Consider the following 18,399-nt stretch of genomic DNA (forward strand, 5'->3'; position numbering starts at 1 on the left):
CCAAGTCCCTCTCGGATCAAAGGAGAGAGTGACCACTATGTTCATGCCCCGGAATCAGCCCTTAGGGGAGCAATGCCCTTGTATCGGTTAAGGAGTGAATTCTGTCTCGTGTAGCTATATTCCCAACGCCCCAGTCAGACCAATCCTTAAAATGGTATGCTTATTAAGTTGGCAATCTGGCCACTCTCACCCATACAAATTAAATGACCGCCTTCATGAGTAAGAGTACACAACTCACTTAGGATTCAAGTCATGTCACCTATGGTCATCCTAGTGAAATGTAAGTCTTTATTATTAACGGCGTTATATAAAGAAACTAATCATTTCGTGGTCCTATCTTATACAAACTTTTTGTATAAGATACCCTCTCTCACATGTCTCTAGATGAATGATCAGGATCAGATCATTTGTAACACTTTACAACACTTGTAACACCTACAAAGCGGGCCATATTTGTAGTGTCACCAGGATAAGGTACCTAGCCTTATCCATCTACTACAGACTGTTTTGGTTATTATTTAAACAAGATCCACTTGTATGTATCTACATACTAGTTTAAATTACACAAAATAACCTAGGATCTTAGTTTATTGTATTGAGTATATGCTTATAAAATAACACTTATTTTATTAACAAGATGGCCACTACCTAGGGAAAATGAAACATTTGAAAGAGTGAGCTACTGGCCCAATGGGTGAACATATAAAATATATGTACTGAAAACTACCAAGTAAACTCATACTTAAAACCTTTAAACATAAAACTGTTGGAAATCATTAATTGACGTAATCCTTAGTTGAGAGAGAACCCTTTTGCTTAATCCCTCAATGCCAAACCTTAGTTGGTACAGAGTAACCTCAACACAACCAATATCAATTCTACCTACGTGCACATGGTAATAACTAAGTACCATCATACCTTAGGTACTAGAGTCCAAATACCTTTTTAAGTCCTTCTGTATCGAGTTCATCGTAATCATCACAAAACTCATTCTTTGAGATAAGCATACTTGAAAGCATAAGTTCCTTAAGTCATATGCTAAAATCAAATTCATCGTATAGCATGAAAACTATCAACACATGCCTCGTGAACATTAAGAATGGAAATACTTAAATCATGCTTTCATAAACACCTTTAAACTAAATATGCATTCAAAAATCTTTGGAAGCTAGTTTGCTTGGAAACCGTTTTAATCATACTTAGAAATGAAGACAAGTATGAAACTAATCTTTTAAATCAACATGCATTTACTAAACATTTGTAAACACTTAGTTTGTCACTCACTATCTTGGACGTCTTTTATAGGGTTGATAAGCTTCCCCTATTGGCATGTGTTCGGTAAAAATGATAAACATTTTTGGTAAATGTTATTAACTTCCCAATGAGCCTAACATATAAAAACAAGCTTAACATTTAATCGTGAGTGCCAATATTTCCCTCAATGCATGGCTACCAACACATGGCATACTCAAGGAATACCTTAGGTCGAATGGCTAGGTGATGCAGCAATAAGTGTTCACCCTTTGCGCTAAGCCTCACTCACAAGCATATGCGCTGTGCACCTTGCCTGTGTGCCAACGCTTCCTACCTAATGCAACTGTGCATGCTTCCTCGCTCACACCTTGTGCTCACAACCTCGCACAACCCTTGCGCGCACGTCTAGCACAACGACTAGTCCCAACCTCGTCCTTGCGCGCAAATCTACCAGCACTTCCGCCTGGCTGGTCGAGTTGCCTGTTTACTCAGCTGAAGCAACTGCCTACTTATTCAACCAAAATATCCATATTCAACTTTGAGCTCGAATAACTCTTTTTCCAAACTTTATTTTGGAAAATTTCCTTCTACAAGCTTGATTTAAAATGTCTTAACTTGCTTACCTTAAAATATGAACTTCAAATTCTTCTTAATCTGACTGAAATCAATCAATCTTCACACCTTGTTCTCAAACACCCGAGAGTTTGACCTTCTTGAGAAAATCTTTAGATATCAACTCGATTTCGTAGGATTTTTCTTCCAGCAGCTTAAGAGCATCAACAACATTCATCAACTTTCAATTGAACTTTAAAAACTTTTCTTTTTCACGAAAGGATTGGCTAAACCGGAAGCCTGAAATGAAACTTCTTTTTATAGTAGAAGCTGCATGCCTCAACTTAAACTTAACATGCCAGCTAGCCCAATAAATGAGTTTAATTTCCTTAACCTCGACAGCTGACCCACTTAGGTCGGTGATTAAGCTGAGGGCTTCCTTAAATCACCAACGCATAGCTCATTCTTCAAATATTCATCAACACAAGGCTCACTCGGATGCATGTACCATACTCGGGCAACGCGTGCTTCTGCACCTCCCCATGCCATCGCTTAGTCTTGCGGCCATCACATAGCCTCACTTGTACGCACGTCCTTGCCCGACCGTCACACACATACACTGCCATAGCGCCTAAGGCAACCTTGTCCAATGTCGCATGCATCCATGCCTTCTAACCTCAACACAAAGCTTGACCTGCGCATAATCCTTGCTCACGCTTGGTCTCATCCTCGGCCATCACTTGGCCAGCGCCTACTCCTTGCCTCACGTAAGTTTTGCACCCAACCTAACCTCAACAAATGCATTTTGTTGTCGTATACTTCCTTGGCCATCAAGCCTTCAACGCTAAGTTCAACACGTAGGCACATTCCTTCTTTTTACTAGGTGCGCAAGCAACTACTTACCCGAGAGTCATATGCTTTCAACACTTAGAATTATTTTTTTCTTCTTTTGTCCTTCTCAAACCCTTTTCCTACAATCATAGTTTTATCATAAATCAATCGCACTTAATACACTAATTAACATACTTATATAGGAAAAACAGGGTTTGAGGTTTACAACAAAAGTCCTATCCCTGCCGAATTTCAAAAATCCGCTCCATCGAGAGGAGGATGACGAGGAGTAACAGAGTTTCCACCATCGGTAATCTCGACATTAATGATGGAGGTAGCGACAACATCCTCAACGACGAATTTGATGTCCATGATTATATGCAACCTTCCAACTGGATTTTAGATCCTTATTTTTCTCTATAATTTTGGAAAAGGAAAAAGAATCCGAATAGAAGAAAACGAGAGGGAAAATAGCGAATTTGTTAAAAAGGGTAAAATTGGAATAAATTAAAATAAAGATCTGAAAGTGAGGATTTTGGTATATTTGCAAATTCACAAACTTCAAAGGCATATTGCAAATAGTTAATCTATTTTGCCACCCATTGCAATTTTTCATTAGCTATAAAAAATCCAATTTACACTTACTTTTAATAAAATCCTAGTTTCTACGAGTAGTAATTGTTAAAACTAATTTTCCCAAATCTGGAGGATGATCAACCTTAGTATCTCAAGAGACACCTTAGTTCAAATCCTCGATTCTACATATATCATGCTACAATGTTGTTAATAGGGGTGTTCAAATGACCCGAACAACCCGAACTACCCAACCCTGGGTTAGTTATAACTCATATATATTTTATGATGTTTATTTGAAGTTTGTAGTAGATATCTTGAATTTGATATTTAACATTTGAGTTTCATGAAAATTTAGTTATTTATATGTGATGTACATAAATTTAAGTATTTTAAGTTAATAAAAAATGTAATTAAAAAAATAAATAATCCAACAACCTAATCCAACTCAATCTATATTTTAAGGGTTGGATTGGGTTGGAGACCCTATTCAGATTATTTGGATAGTCAATTCGACCAATCTGAATTTTTAAGTTGGTCCAATAAATTTTCCCAATCCAATGTATATACCCCCTTGTTGTTAACAAAATGTATATGGAACTAAAAAGAAATTAATTTTAAAAAGAAAATGTACATGTACCTGGGTTTTGATTCATGATTAATTAGTTCAGAATATTCTTTTAATTAATTTATATAAATAATCACACGGTCTACTTTTCTCGAGAAAAAAAAAACGCACGGTCTACTCCCTGTTCCCAAATCAAACGACACACAAGCCACCACGTGGCTTCCTAACATTCCATATCTAATGAACTAAAAAGCAGAAAATAAAATCCAAATCCTTTGGATTTTATTCCAAATTTCCAATAAATAAATTAGCATTCCTTCAAAAAGTCAGATCACAGTCAACGATAGAAACTCCATCAAAACAATCCCGGCGCAATGGACGGCCCAGATGAAACAGCTGACCACAATAAAGAAATACCGAAACGACACTTCATATTTGCGCCCCACTAAGAAACGACGTGAGGGCCTCGATCCGACAGTGTCGTAAAGCAGCCCTTCTTCAACAAACGTGAAGGCTACCACTTAATAAATTTTTTTCAAATTTCTGCTAATTTCCAGTTTGTTATAAAAAGCAAACGAAAATTTGAAATCTTCAATTCACAAAGAAAAAAAGAAAACTTAGAAGATCATCGAAGTACAATGGCGCGTGGCTTCTTATTGGCTTTGATCGCCGCTGTGCTCTGTTTTGAAGCTGCCGCTGCCGGTGAATTTAACTACGGCGATGCTCTGGATTTGAGTTTCTTGTACATGGAGGCGCAAAGGTCCGGTAAACTTCCGGCGGACCGCCGTGTTAAGTGGCGGGGGGACTCTGGCCTTAAGGATGGTTTTGCACAAGGAGTAAGTTTCGGGCAATAAAATTGGTTATTTGTCATTTTTTATTTTAAAACTCTATATGGCGCCAATTTGCACAACAAATTAAAAAATAATAATCTTTGAAACTTAAAGCTTATTTAAATAAATACTTTTGCATTATCTACTTTTTACCAATATTTTCAAAAAAGAAACCAAATTTTGAAAATTAAAAAGATAACTTTTAAATAAAATTTGACTGAACATTCAATTTATTTTACTTTATAATAAGAAAATGAGATGAAAATCAAAAACTAAAAATTCAAATGATTATCAAATCGAGAGTTAGTTTTAACAAATTAACTTAATTTTTTAGTATAATAGAAATAAAAGGATTCAAATAAAAAACTTACTAATATATTATGATATCAGTTGAACTATATTATAAATTTTGACTAATGGAAAAAATAGATAACAAAAAAAGAACTTACACTTTAATTTTCAAATGGATGATTTCATTAATGGAAGTGATTTGATGAGAAATGGCAGGTGAATTTAGTGGGAGGGTACTACGATGCGGGAGACAACGTGAAGTTCGGGCTACCAATGGCATTCGTGACAACAATTCTTTCATGGGGAGTCATTGATTTCAACAAGGAAATTACACATCTCAACCATATAGACAACGCTTTGAAGGCTATTAAATGGGCTACTGATTACTTGATCAAGGCCCACCCTCAGCCCAACGTTCTTTGGGGACAGGTCGGCGATGGCGCCTCCGATCACTTCTGCTGGGAGCGGCCCGAGGATATGAGCACTCCTCGGACCGCTTTCAAGATCGATGAGTCCCATCCTGGCTCCGACCTCGCCGGCGAAACCTCCGCCGCTTTGGCTGCCGCTTCCATTGCTTTCAAGACGTACAACTCTTCTTATTCTGATCTCTTGTTGGTTCATGCTAAGGAGGTTAGATATCATCGTTATTCCTTCTCCTTTTGGAAAATTTGTCTTACGTTTAATTTTAATTTAGTGTAACAATTTTACATTTTTTGTTTTAATTTTGATGGTTTTTAATATTTATATTTTTAATCTCAATTTTTTCATTAAATACTGAATTTTAGTTTTTAGTGTTAATGTTTATTAATTAAAAGATTTATAATTAATTAAGACTAATCATTTTGGTTTTTGTTTTGATTTTTAAAAATTAAATTTATTTCCTCCCTATTTCTAACCGTGATTTGCATATTCCACAATTATGATGGTTGAATTCTTAACTAAATTTTAAAAATAAAGACAAGTTTTGAAAATATATATTTTTTAGTTTTCTAATTTTGGCTATATTTTTAAACTATTGGTACATAATATATAACAAATGAAAAAAATTGGAGAAGTAAGTACTAAGTAGCGTCTATATGTTTAATTTTCAAAAACAAAAAACAAAAAAATAAATGGTTACAAACAGGATTTTTTTTTTTTTTACTTTTAAAATTAATTAAAAAAAAGTTAGATAATTACTAATGAGTTGAATTTTTGGTTGACTTCATTTTAACAGCTTATAGTTAAACAAAATATCCAAATAATAAGAATTAAAGTATTACAAAACACCTAAAATTTAAACTTAAAAAGACGCACATATAATAATAATATTAGATACATTCATCTGCATATATCTTACTAAAATTATTTAAAATAAAAAAAATTTACACGTCAAATTATGATTGAACTATTAGATAATATACAAAAATGAGTGTAGTTTACGATGTAGTTAACTATTTTTACTATATATAATTATCTTTCTCACGATATTTTTTTTCAGTTGTTCACATTTGCAGACACATTTAGAGGTGTATACGATGATTCTATTCCATGTGCTTCAGGGTTCTACACTTCATCAGGATATTGGGTAAGAATTTTGAATCCCTCTTTCCTCTGATTAATTCCTCAATTTCGATTTACTTAATTAATTAATTAGTTATTATTTTGTAAAATTGAAGGATGAACTGCTGTGGGCGGCGGCGTGGTTGTTCAGAGCTACCGGAGACGAATATTACTTGAAGTACACGGTAGATAAAGCGGTGTCGTTTGGTGGAACTGGATGGGCAATGAAAGAGTTCTCTTGGGATAACAAATATGCCGGCGTTCAAGTTCTTTTAACTAAGGTAAAACTTAATTCATATTTAAGTTTTATTTTTTCCTTTGAATATAAATTAAATCAAGGGCTTGTTACAAATTTGGTAAAATAAGTTTAAAAAATTAGATTTGTAGTTTAGACTTATTACTCTGCAAAAATAATAAAAAGCAAGTTCAACTCACTTGATATACTCGATATCCTTATACACTATCGATTTACACTTAATATACTACTAGTATATGTCTGATACACTAGATGCATTGCTCGTTGATACACGGTATTTAATTATTTTAAAAAGGATCATAAAAATGATTTTATTGAAAAATACTTTTTCTGTAGTTATTCCAAACACGACTAAATTGTTAAAACAAGTATACTAAACTGAGTGTTAGTGAACTTTAGATTGATTTTCTCTGACCTATTGTACATTTGTATTTAAAAATGAAAGAAACATCATTAAAAAGGGGGAACTACAAGAGAGATAAAAAAAATGTAGCGAATACAAAAATTATAGTAAGTAATAATTCATATTGCTACAAACGAAAGATGCAAAAGGTATTCAAATCAATGGAGAAAAATACACAACTGATATACTTTAAATCTGGTATAATAGTTGACTCATATACCACAAAACATGGATTTATTAAAAAGGAAAAACTGGAATACCGAATAAATGGAAATTTAAATTTGAAAATTTTATCATATCTACAATTCTCCATATATTAAAGGCATGTTCCTCATTATACATTCTAGATTTGTCACCCATGGTAAATTCCCTTAAATCAAATGCCTAATAAGTTCTTCTCAAATGATTTTTAATGGAAACTATTTGATTTATTAGGTGCTGTTGGAAGGACGGGGCGGTGGTTATGAGTCAACGTTGAGGCAATATCAGGCGAAAGCTGACTATTTTGCTTGTGCCTGTCTTCAGAAGAATGATGGATTCAACATCAATAAAACTCCTGGTAAGCACAAATACTTCCATATAAATTTTTAAGTTTTTAATTTTTGTATGAGGGTAGACCTCAAAAAGAAGTAGAACTATTATTATTATTATTTACAAAGATATTATAATTAAATACTGGAGTAGAGAAATCGAACCTCTAATCTCAAATAGAAGTAGAACTATTATTAAGGAGATTAGAACCATAAAACTCATAATCAATAATACTTTCGAATGCTAGTTGAATTATGGTCGTTTTGACTACTAGATTGTTACTCTGATCTATTTGTTAAAACATGAAGTATTAAAGTTGTTAGATGATAGTTATAAATAAATGTACAGATAGGAAGTAGAAGGATTAAATCATATGTTTGATAACTTTGAGGTTTGTAAGTTCAGCTTTCTAAAAAAAAAAAAAAAATTAAGTAGTTGGTTTTTGAAAATTAAGCTAATTTCTTCATTTTTTTTTTTTTACAATGATTTACATCAAGTACAATGATTGAATTCTTAGTTAAATTTCAAAAAAAAAAAACAAGTTTTTTTAAAAAGTATTTTTTATTTTTCAATTTTTGGCTTGATTTTTTAATTATTGGCAAAAAGTCGATAACAAATAAAGAAATTTGGAGATAAAAATATTGTTTACAAACTTAATTTTTCAAAGAAAATAACTACAAATCAAATGGTTACCAAGCGGAACCTACGATTTATGTTTATCTAATTTAGAATATGTATAAGTGTCCAATATATGCAAATTTAAATTGAGAAAATATCTTTTTCTTTTTGGTCATTACATCTTAAGTCTAATTTTCATTTAGTATCTATTTTTTAAAATGTTACATTTTTTATCATTAAATTTTGAATTTTATTTTAATTTACTCTCTAAATTTATAATTTTACCATTAAAATTTAGATTTTGTTTCAATTTTAACTTCTGTTTTTAGATTTTAAATTTTACATTTTTTACCTTAATTTTTTACCAACTTTAGTCTTCATTGTGCTTATCCTATTAAACTTGAAATTAGATGGTTGGTTTTCTCACACTTGCATATTTGACAAAAATAATAATAATAATAAACCAATTATGAGTGAAATTTTAAAATTAATTTTTAAAAGTGATTAATTAATTATAATTGAACGGAAAACAGATTAATTTTTTTCTGATTTGATTTTCGTGGGGGAAAAAACGCAGGCGGATTGATGTACGCCCACCAATGGAACAATATGCAATACGTCTCCGCCGCCTCATTCCTCATGGCCGTCTACTCCGACTACCTCTCCGATGCCAACGCGAAGCTCACTTGTCCCGACGGCGTCTTCCAGCCTAAAGATCTCCTCAACTTCGCTCAATCCCAAATCGATTACATCCTCGGCAAAAACCCTAACTCCCTCAGCTATTTAATTGGCTACGGTTCCAAATTCCCCCAAAAACTCCACCACAGAGCCTCTTCCATCGCTTCAATTTTCACTAATCCCTCTCCAATCGGCTGCGTTCAAGGCTTCGATTTCTGGTACCATCGCCCTCAAGGAAACCCTAACATTCTTCTCGGCGCTCTCGTCGGCGGTCCCGACAAGAACGACAGATTTGATGACGATCGATCCGATTATGAACAGTCTGAGCCTACTCTTACCGCTTGTGCTCCTCTGATTGGTCTCTTCTCCAAGTTGCAGAGCTCCGTCAATGGTGATTCCATTCCTGGTAATTTCAGAGGTGGATTTGATTTTAGGGTTTGAGATTGTTTTTGTGAATTTCTTTGCTGATTTTATGTTTGTCCGTTGAAAACAGGATCACGGGGAAATAAGCCGCCGGTGAAACCTGAAAATGAATCCCATGACGGGAATGCCCCTGTATCTGCAGGTGAGCTGAAAAAGCAGGGGATATCTTTTCTATTAACTGTTTCATTTCCTTAATTTATCCATCTTAATTTTAATTTTATTTTAGTTGAATTATAAAATTAGTTTTGAATTTTTAAATTTGTGTTTATTTTGTTTATGAAGTTCAAAAATAAAAAATTTAGGTGGTCAATCATTTTATTTTTTGTTTTTTATTTTTGAAAATAAAAGCCGGAGAGTTTCTCAAATTTTGTTTTTATTTTTTAAATTTGGCTAAAAATTTAGGTTCTATTTAGTAATTATTTGGTTTTTTTGTTTTTATTTTTGAAAATTAAGCTTATTTCATTTATATTTTTTTACAATGATTTGAATCTTTATAATGGTTGAAATTTTAGCCAAATTCTAAAAACAAAAATAATTTTTTGAAAATAATTTTTTTTAATTCTCAAAATTTGACTTAGTTTTTTAAAATTATTGGTGAAAATGGTAGATAACAGTGTTCATAGATTTAATTTTTTTAAAAAAATATAATTACCAAATGAGATTTTATAGAAACCGAAGAAATAGCTTTTGTTTGTTAGGTTTACAATAAAGTTTTGAATTTTATTAAAAATATAGATCAAATTCACGTTTAATAAATAATTTAATTTAAAAAACTTCCAAAGTTTTTGGAGTCATATTATATACAAAATTGGAAGTTCGGGAACTCAAATATTTTTTTAAGTTTATGGGCTCAATTAAGAAACTAAACTTGCAATTAAACTTTTTATTTTCAATGTCTCTTTCATATTATTATTTTTGTGAAGACCATTTCTTAACTTTTTCATGTCAAATACAAAATTATTTTACTTGGGACATTTTTTTGCTAAGTTTAACTACGGTTAGTTCTGTCAAGTAACTTTTGATTAGTTTAAGACCTTAAGATTAGATGTTCGATTCTTCCATCTTACAAATTGTTCGAGAAAAAAATCATAAATTTCTTTCTTATCACAAGATATTTTATAGAAAAATTATCTCAAAGATTAGACGTTTGATTCTCCTCGTCCACATATTATCAAAATTTCTTAACTCTATTTGTTAATTACCATCTTAACGTACCAACCAACTTAAAAAGAAAACTTAAGACATCTCTCTCTCTCTTTTTTTTCTACAACTATTGGGTGACTAATCAAATCATTGACTCATAGATGATAATTGACATCTTATTCACTAAACTATGTTGGATCGACGATTAAAAATAAAGATGATAAGAACTCTGATATATTTCTTCACATTCTTTAACACGTACTTGTGAATATTTTATAGGGAGCCCAGTGGAGTTCATCCACACAATAACGAGTACATGGACGGTAAACAAGGAAAGTTATTACAGGCACCAAGTGAAGATCAAGAACATATCAGGAAAGTCAATCAACAATTTAAGACTCCAGCTCGAAAATCTCTCAGGTCCCATTTGGGGACTCTCTCCAACAGAACATAAAGGGATTTACGAACTTCCAACGTGGCTAAGAGTGCTTCAACCTGGCTCTGAATGTGTTTTTATCTACATTCAGGAAGGTCCTCAGGCCAAAGTCACTGTTTCTAGCTACCATTAACAAACACTCTATTTCCTTCCAAGCAGGTTTGGTTTCGTGTTGGTTTAGAATAACTTTCTAAACACTTACAAAAGTGGTTTGAAACCCGTTTTTAGAAAGTTAATCTAAACAAATTCTTCATCAACGAGATGTGTTTCTTAATTTCTTTTCTCTTTTCATTTTTTTCTTGTGGAAAAATGAGAAGAATTTGAATGTAGAGAGTTTCATGTAATATAAAAGAGAGAGATGTTTTTTGATTTGTTATACTTTGAGTTGATTTGAGGGAGAAACATGATTTGGCTCTCCATATAAGATGGATCAGTCTTGTAATCTTCTTGATTTCTATTTTTATTCATTTGGGAAAAAGGTGAAAGAGATGATGAATACGTGGAAATTTTTAAATTTTACTCTTTACATGTCAAGCCTAATCATTTTTAAGAGTTTGACATCTACACTAATATTTATTAAATTATACAAATAATCCAAATATTCTCCTCATCACTTAACCTTAATCAGATACTATTTCTATTAATTTATTGTCACGTCATATTCTAATATTTATGTGGGTTCTAGCACCATTGAATAATTTTTTTTATAAAAGAAAAACTCATAATTTAGACACAAGAGTAGGTACTAGTTTGAGAACGTTAGTCCCATTGATCATTTTTAAGCAAGTTTTTTTTTTAAATTTTTTTTTTTATAACAATCATCATCAACTTAAAATTAGTTTGTATATGATAAATCTAAGAGGCTGTTTTGGGGCCTAACATGAGATGGTAGATGGTATATTCACACATCCTATATCATCTCAGTGTCCATTTTTTTAACGTGTTTCATATCTCATCGTCATCCATTTTTGGAACGTGTTTCATATCTCATCGTCATTTTTCTTCCATGTATCGTATATCATCTCAGTGCTTGAACATACTCGATCAGAACTCTCTAAACATTAGAACTCTCTAGACATTAGAACTTCCCACATCCTATATCATCTCAGTGCTCCAGCCCCTAAAAATATTTATATGAATAAATATAGTTCAACTGCCATAGGAATATTATAGTGACAAGAGATTTGTAGTTTAAATTCTCATATTTTTATTGTAACGAAAAAATAAGGTTGTTTTTATTTTTGTTTTTGAAGATTAAGCTTATGGACAATACTTCCACCTTCAAATTTCTTCATTTGTTATCTCCTTTTTATCCATGGTTTAAAAACCCAAGCTAAATTTTGAGAACTAAAAAAAGTAGCTTTCAAAAAGTTGTTTTTATTTTAGAATTTGACTAAGAATTCAACCATTGTACTTAAAAATATGCAAGTTATTGTAAAAAATGTGGAAAAAAAAACTAAATACTTATCAAATGGGACCTAAATATATCTAAAATTTTTAAAATAACAGACATATAAATAAATTTTATATCTAAAAAATTAGCTAAAACATGAAAATAGGGAGTTGAGAGATTTAGGAGATACAATCTTGGAAAGTTTTTTTTTTAAAAAAACAACCCAATAATTTTATTTAGTAAAACTAGAATTTCAATTGTGTTTGATGTATTATTTTGGGTATTTCTTTTTTCTAATGCAATTAATCAATTTCATAGTAGAATAATATATATAATTTAGGTCAGGAAGCACTTTTGATTTTTTTTAATCATTTTTTTAAAAATAAAAGTGACAATTTAATAATTGAATTTTAGAGGATGAAGAGTCATAAATTTTTAAATTTATCAATTTAATCATATAATAATTTAGATTCTATACTTTAAAATTCAACATTCTAACTCTTATCCTAAAATCATCTCCTCAAAGATAAATCTCAATTTTATTAGATAATGATTTGGTCTTTATAGTTCATTAATAAATTTGATTCTTATTTACCATCAATTTTATCCATTTAAACATGTAAACAATTTTATTGAATCTTATCTATAATTTTTATGATAGAGACTAAATCATTGTGATCAACTAAATTATTAGTTATTGAAGTTTATGAATTAAATGTTAGGAAATAAAATTATATTTTAACCCAACTTAGAATATTGCAAATTCGTTGCCAGTGATGGATCATGAGATAACCCAATTTATTTGGACACTGTTTGATGTTAACTTGTCAACCCCACTCCATTTTGTCTTCTAATAGAATGACTTATAAAATGCATATAATCTATGCTTACTATATTAAAAAGGACAATAAGTGCATATTTTTTCTAAATTTTTTTTGTCTTTACAATTTTTAACGATTCTCATCTTGTCGCTATCTATTACTCTTCGATTAAAATCTTTTGAGATATCGAAATGATACCGAAAAGCATACGTGACTCTATCCCTTAAACCCTCATCAATTAAATCCTTTCATCGAAATAACCTTCTGCAAAGAGACTCTATCCCTTCTACGATAACCACCTAAGTCTTTGTAGGATTTTGTTTTTATTAGTTGTTAATAAGTAACTATTTCTAAATTACTAGATATCAAAATGGGACCGGAAAGAGCATGTGACTCTAAAATCTATGTCACAATTGATATGATCAAGTGAAAATTCCAAAATGAAATATTAAGGATGAATTTCAAAATGATAATTCCATGTTCTCTTTTCCTATCTTTTATTTTTGTCCGAATTACTTTTTGGATAAAATGTTAATGGTCTTGCAATTTTTACGATTTGCGTTGCACAGGTGCATTGTAAATGTTTTAGAATGTGTTGGAATCACAAATTAGTTGTTGTTTGTTTTTTTTTTTAGATACACATTTTTGTGTTTTTTTATTAGCAATTTTCATTTGATTATATTTTTGTAGGAATAATTTTTATATTCATTTGATTTTTTGTCGAAAGGTGAATAATCAATATATTTGGATAAGATTTTATGGCATTCCCAAGGCATTACGGCAACAAGGTATCTACATTGATTTGTTTAGATTCATATTTACTTATTTTTTTTTAATATATTCTATATATTAAAATGGGCTAGAAGTAGATAAATTTTATATACCTATTTTGCCCTTTTATTTTTAATAAATTACTATATAGGGATGAGCATGATAGATGGAAAAATTGAACCGACCAATCGAACCGAAGTTGGTCGATCGGAGAAGGAGAAGGGTCGGTTGGTATCAGTTTGAGAAAATTCCAAATCGACAAATTTTTTTTAAAAAAAAGATCAAAGAACAAAACCGACAGTTGCTCACCCCTATTACTATATTACACTTTTTATTAACAGAATGAGCCTTTTCAAATGTAGGTATCCATTCGAAAGATAATATATGTGACATTTCTAATTTTTAATTCACAAAATATATTTATCTATTTAAAAATTAAAGTTTTATGTAGAATAAGTGCAATTGGTGTTGGCAAGACGCAACTCTTTGAATATATATCTTTGATGAGTACAAATTTATGCAAATAATGTCAATGAGATGTGACTATTTAGATGGTAGTGGTTACACATCAAATATATGCTTCTTTTTACGTAGATATGAAATGCATATATAAAATAAATAAAAAAAACTAAATACTTTTATTATGTTCTTGATTAAAAAGATGTTTCATATAGCAAAAATTTAGGGAAAAAAAGTAACATCTTTTAAAGAGACAAATTTATAAGTAGATTTATACATTAAAAAAGTTCAAAGACTTAAATCCTACACACACGTGCATAAGTCAGTTAAAAATCTTGATTTTGTACTTAAAAATTAGAATAAATATTTCAAAACAATTAAGAAAATTGAGATTACTAATTCTAAAAGAAGTTATTAGTTTTGAAATTAAAATATTTACATGTATTGTATTGGTTTTTTAAAATCAAAATATAATTTTAAAATTCTATCGTATTAATTTTTTTCATAAAATTTTGGGATATAAAACCAAACTTTAAATAATGTTTATTATGAAAAAAATGATATAAACAAGAATTAAACATTTTTTTAACTATTTTAAATTAAAGTTACAAATTTTACGGCTTATAGCAGAGAATATTTGTCTTACTAATTAATTCTTAATTTTTCATAAAATTCTCTTTATTATTCTCCTCAAGTAATTACTAACAAAAACAAAAAATTGTTTGGGACTGTACACTATAGAATATTTTGTTTTATGAAAAATGAAAATATAAAAAAATAAAATAAAAATTGTCACATTTTCTAACTCTTAAAAATTATAATAATTTATTTATTTTAAAATTTTTATGATAAAGACTACAAGATTCTACGTGCATAGGTGTTTTTTTCACTAGTATATGTAAGTTACAATAATTATATATATTATATTCCATGTCAGTCAATTTTAAAAATAAAAAATGTTGAAATAGACAACAAATGATAAATTCTCAACGGTGTATACATTGTTTTATTGCAAACATAAACTTTTTTCTTTTATCATTTAAAAATATGTCATTTTATCATATGCTTAATATATTCAGAAAAAATATTTTTGTTTGTTTGATTGAACATTCATGATTGATTAGCAATTTAAAAAAACAATTAAATCTAACTTTTCTAGAAAGCATTTTATAACTTAAATTACAAATTTAGACGAAGAACTTAAGAACTTTTTGAGTCATCATAACGGAATGAGATTGTAATATAATGTGATTATCTAAAATTCGTGTTTGGATTAAACATTTTGGATATAATTTGTAATATCAAACTCATTCCGTTCCCATAATTTTCAACCTATCCTCTTTCCAGCTTCACGATCCTATTTTTAGTCCATCCTCAATTCCTCACTCATTCTAACACTCTATTGATTCCAAATAATTTTAATTACATTCAAACCTTTCAAACAATCTCTTACCGTTACACTCAACTTTGTATTTAATTGATTGGTATTTAACTTTAAAACTATCCAATATACTTTTTAGTTTTAACTCTGTGTCCAATAAATTTATGAAACTTAGAAAGGGTTTCACAAGTCCTCTTTCTATGTCAAATAAATTTTTAAATTTTTTCTAATAAATTGTTATACTATTTAAATTTTAAAAGGAAAAACATCTACACAAAAATAAAAATCTATGACTTAACTTTATCTACATATATATTAGATAGATTAATTTTAAAAAATGACGTTGATGGAGGTTAGAAGTTTAAGAACTTTTTAAATACTTTCAAATTTATGGACATAATAAACATAAACTTAAACCTCTGTAAACTATTCTTAAAATTAAAATTATTTTGATTTATGTATTTTGAGATTTGTTCGACTTTAGTCAAGTGAAATTTCAAATATTTAATTTTAGTTTTTGTACTTTAAATCTTAAATTTAGTCTCTACTACTAGTTTATTATTAAATTTTCAAAAACTTTTATAGTATCTATTACATTTTCACTATGAAAATTATTTTTAATTATTAAGCTAATTTTGAGAAACCAAATTTAAGATTTATTCCAAGTATAGCAATTATTATTGCTATTTGAGAATAAAAAACTAAAATCAAACAAAATATATAGATCAAAATAATATTTAAAAAACTATAAATCATCTTTAATTTACCATACAAAAATGGTGTGATACAGATAGAATGTGACTAATGAGTTGATTGATGGCAGAAAAGAAAACAGAAGTATGTTACAAATTTTAAATATGAAATCAATCATAAAAGGCATATTTGTTGCCATTTGAATATAGAAATGAAAATGATTGTGTTTGTAGCGTGTATCACATGAATGAATCAATAATACTAGATATTTTAAAACAGTAAAACATAGACAAAATAAATAATGAGGGCAAAAATAGTTTATTATTAATTTAAAATAATTATTGTCGACATGGGCAATTTGTACTTATTCATCGTCATTGCAGGTCTCTCGTGAGTTTGTTATCGACCGGTTCTCCTAGGATGTCTTATCATGGTAATGCTATAGATACAACCCACTTTGTAATTATTTCAAACGATGTGAACCAAATTGTTCATGTGGGAGACATGTGAGTGGGAGCATCATATACAATAAGTATGTATAAGACGGGACCACAAAATCATTAATATTTCACATGATGATCATATGTAACTTGATCTTAATTCTAAGTGAGTCATGAACTCTGCTTGTGAGGACATGTTATTTGATTTGTATGGGTGAGAGTGGACCGAGTCACCTACTCAATAAGCCTACCATTTTAGTGTTGGGATTAGTGCTCTAAATTTTGTGAATCTCGTAGTTTGTAATCTTGTATAAATAAATTGTTTAATTAATAAAATAAAGAGTTATTTTACTTGTTTAGAACTAAATCCAATAAACTAAGATCTAATGTTATTGTATGTAATTAGAACAGTATGTGGTAGATATACAGGTGGATCATAGTCAAGTAATAACCTAAAAGGTCTGTAATATATGGAGTTCATAGGACGGTCCTTCGATTTGTATGTGTGACCAGTTATGTCGACTTAATATGCCTACCACTTTGAGGATTTGTTCGAGTAGGGAGTTGGGAACAAAGCTACATAGGATGGAATTCTCTCATTCATGTCTTTAGGATAATTAAGTAGATGAATTGCTCCTTTAAGGGTTGATTCCAGTTCTTGAATAATGAGGTATCACCTTCTCATTGACTCGAGGGGGATTTACTGGATTATAAACTGATTGTTCATTAGAGATCAATGGTACTTGAGGAGTAACAGGTAGTTACAGGGTAAAACGATTTGACCCAGTTGTAATTACAAGCAGTTCGTAAAGGGTTGACTTACTGGTAATGGTTATATTCGTGGATATAAAAATATATCTACAGTGTGAAGAATGCAGTTGTTGATCTCTAGTATGGTAACTCACAATTAATTAATGTTGATTAACTTAATTAAAGAGTTTAAATAATTAATCTCGTATCAGTAGAGTTTCTAATCTGTAGGTTCATCAGGTCCCATTACTAGCTCACTAAAAGGATGTTTGGCTCAGCAACATGAGTTGAGTTAAGTTAGTATAATATACCAACTCAATGTTTCACAACCTACCAACTTTAGATGTTGATGGAGTTGAGTTGGTATATTTTACCAATTCACCACAACTCACCTCAACTCTCACTTCTTCCAATATTTTCAATGGCTCCACCTATTGGCTACCATCCATAACGATTGCTGCCACTTTATGAGAACCAACTCCAAGCTCTGACAACTACTTTCGATGAAAACTTTGACAACCACCTTCACGAAACCAACTTCGACGGCCAATTTCATAGTATAGCAACTATATTCGATGAAAACTCTACCAACCAACTCCGATGACCACTTCACATGACCAACTCCGAAAACCAATTTCGACATCAACAACCACCTCCAATGACAACTCCTGTGACCAACTCCGACGACCACCTTCACGCAACCAACTCTCACAACCAATTTCAGTCTCTAACAATAAAGTATGATGACCAACTCCGACAACT

General features: G+C 30.4%; 1 protein-coding gene across 1 annotated transcript; it reads left to right on the forward strand.

The window, feature by feature from the left end:
• The first annotated feature begins 4,416 nt into the window (after positions 1–4,416).
• On the forward strand, positions 4,417–11,362 carry LOC120086499 (endoglucanase 5). Its single transcript, XM_039043181.1, has 8 exons — positions 4,417–4,614; positions 5,116–5,529; positions 6,380–6,466; positions 6,558–6,722; positions 7,536–7,659; positions 8,827–9,333; positions 9,421–9,492; positions 10,773–11,362. The coding sequence occupies exons 1-8, from the start codon at positions 4,417–4,419 to the stop codon at positions 11,060–11,062; spliced, it is 1,857 nt and encodes a 618-aa protein (XP_038899109.1). The 3' UTR covers positions 11,063–11,362.
• The last annotated feature ends 7,037 nt before the right edge of the window (positions 11,363–18,399 follow it).

This window comes from Benincasa hispida, chromosome 9 (genome assembly GCF_009727055.1).
Source record: "Benincasa hispida cultivar B227 chromosome 9, ASM972705v1, whole genome shotgun sequence".
NCBI classification, from domain to species: Eukaryota; Viridiplantae; Streptophyta; class Magnoliopsida; order Cucurbitales; family Cucurbitaceae; genus Benincasa; species Benincasa hispida.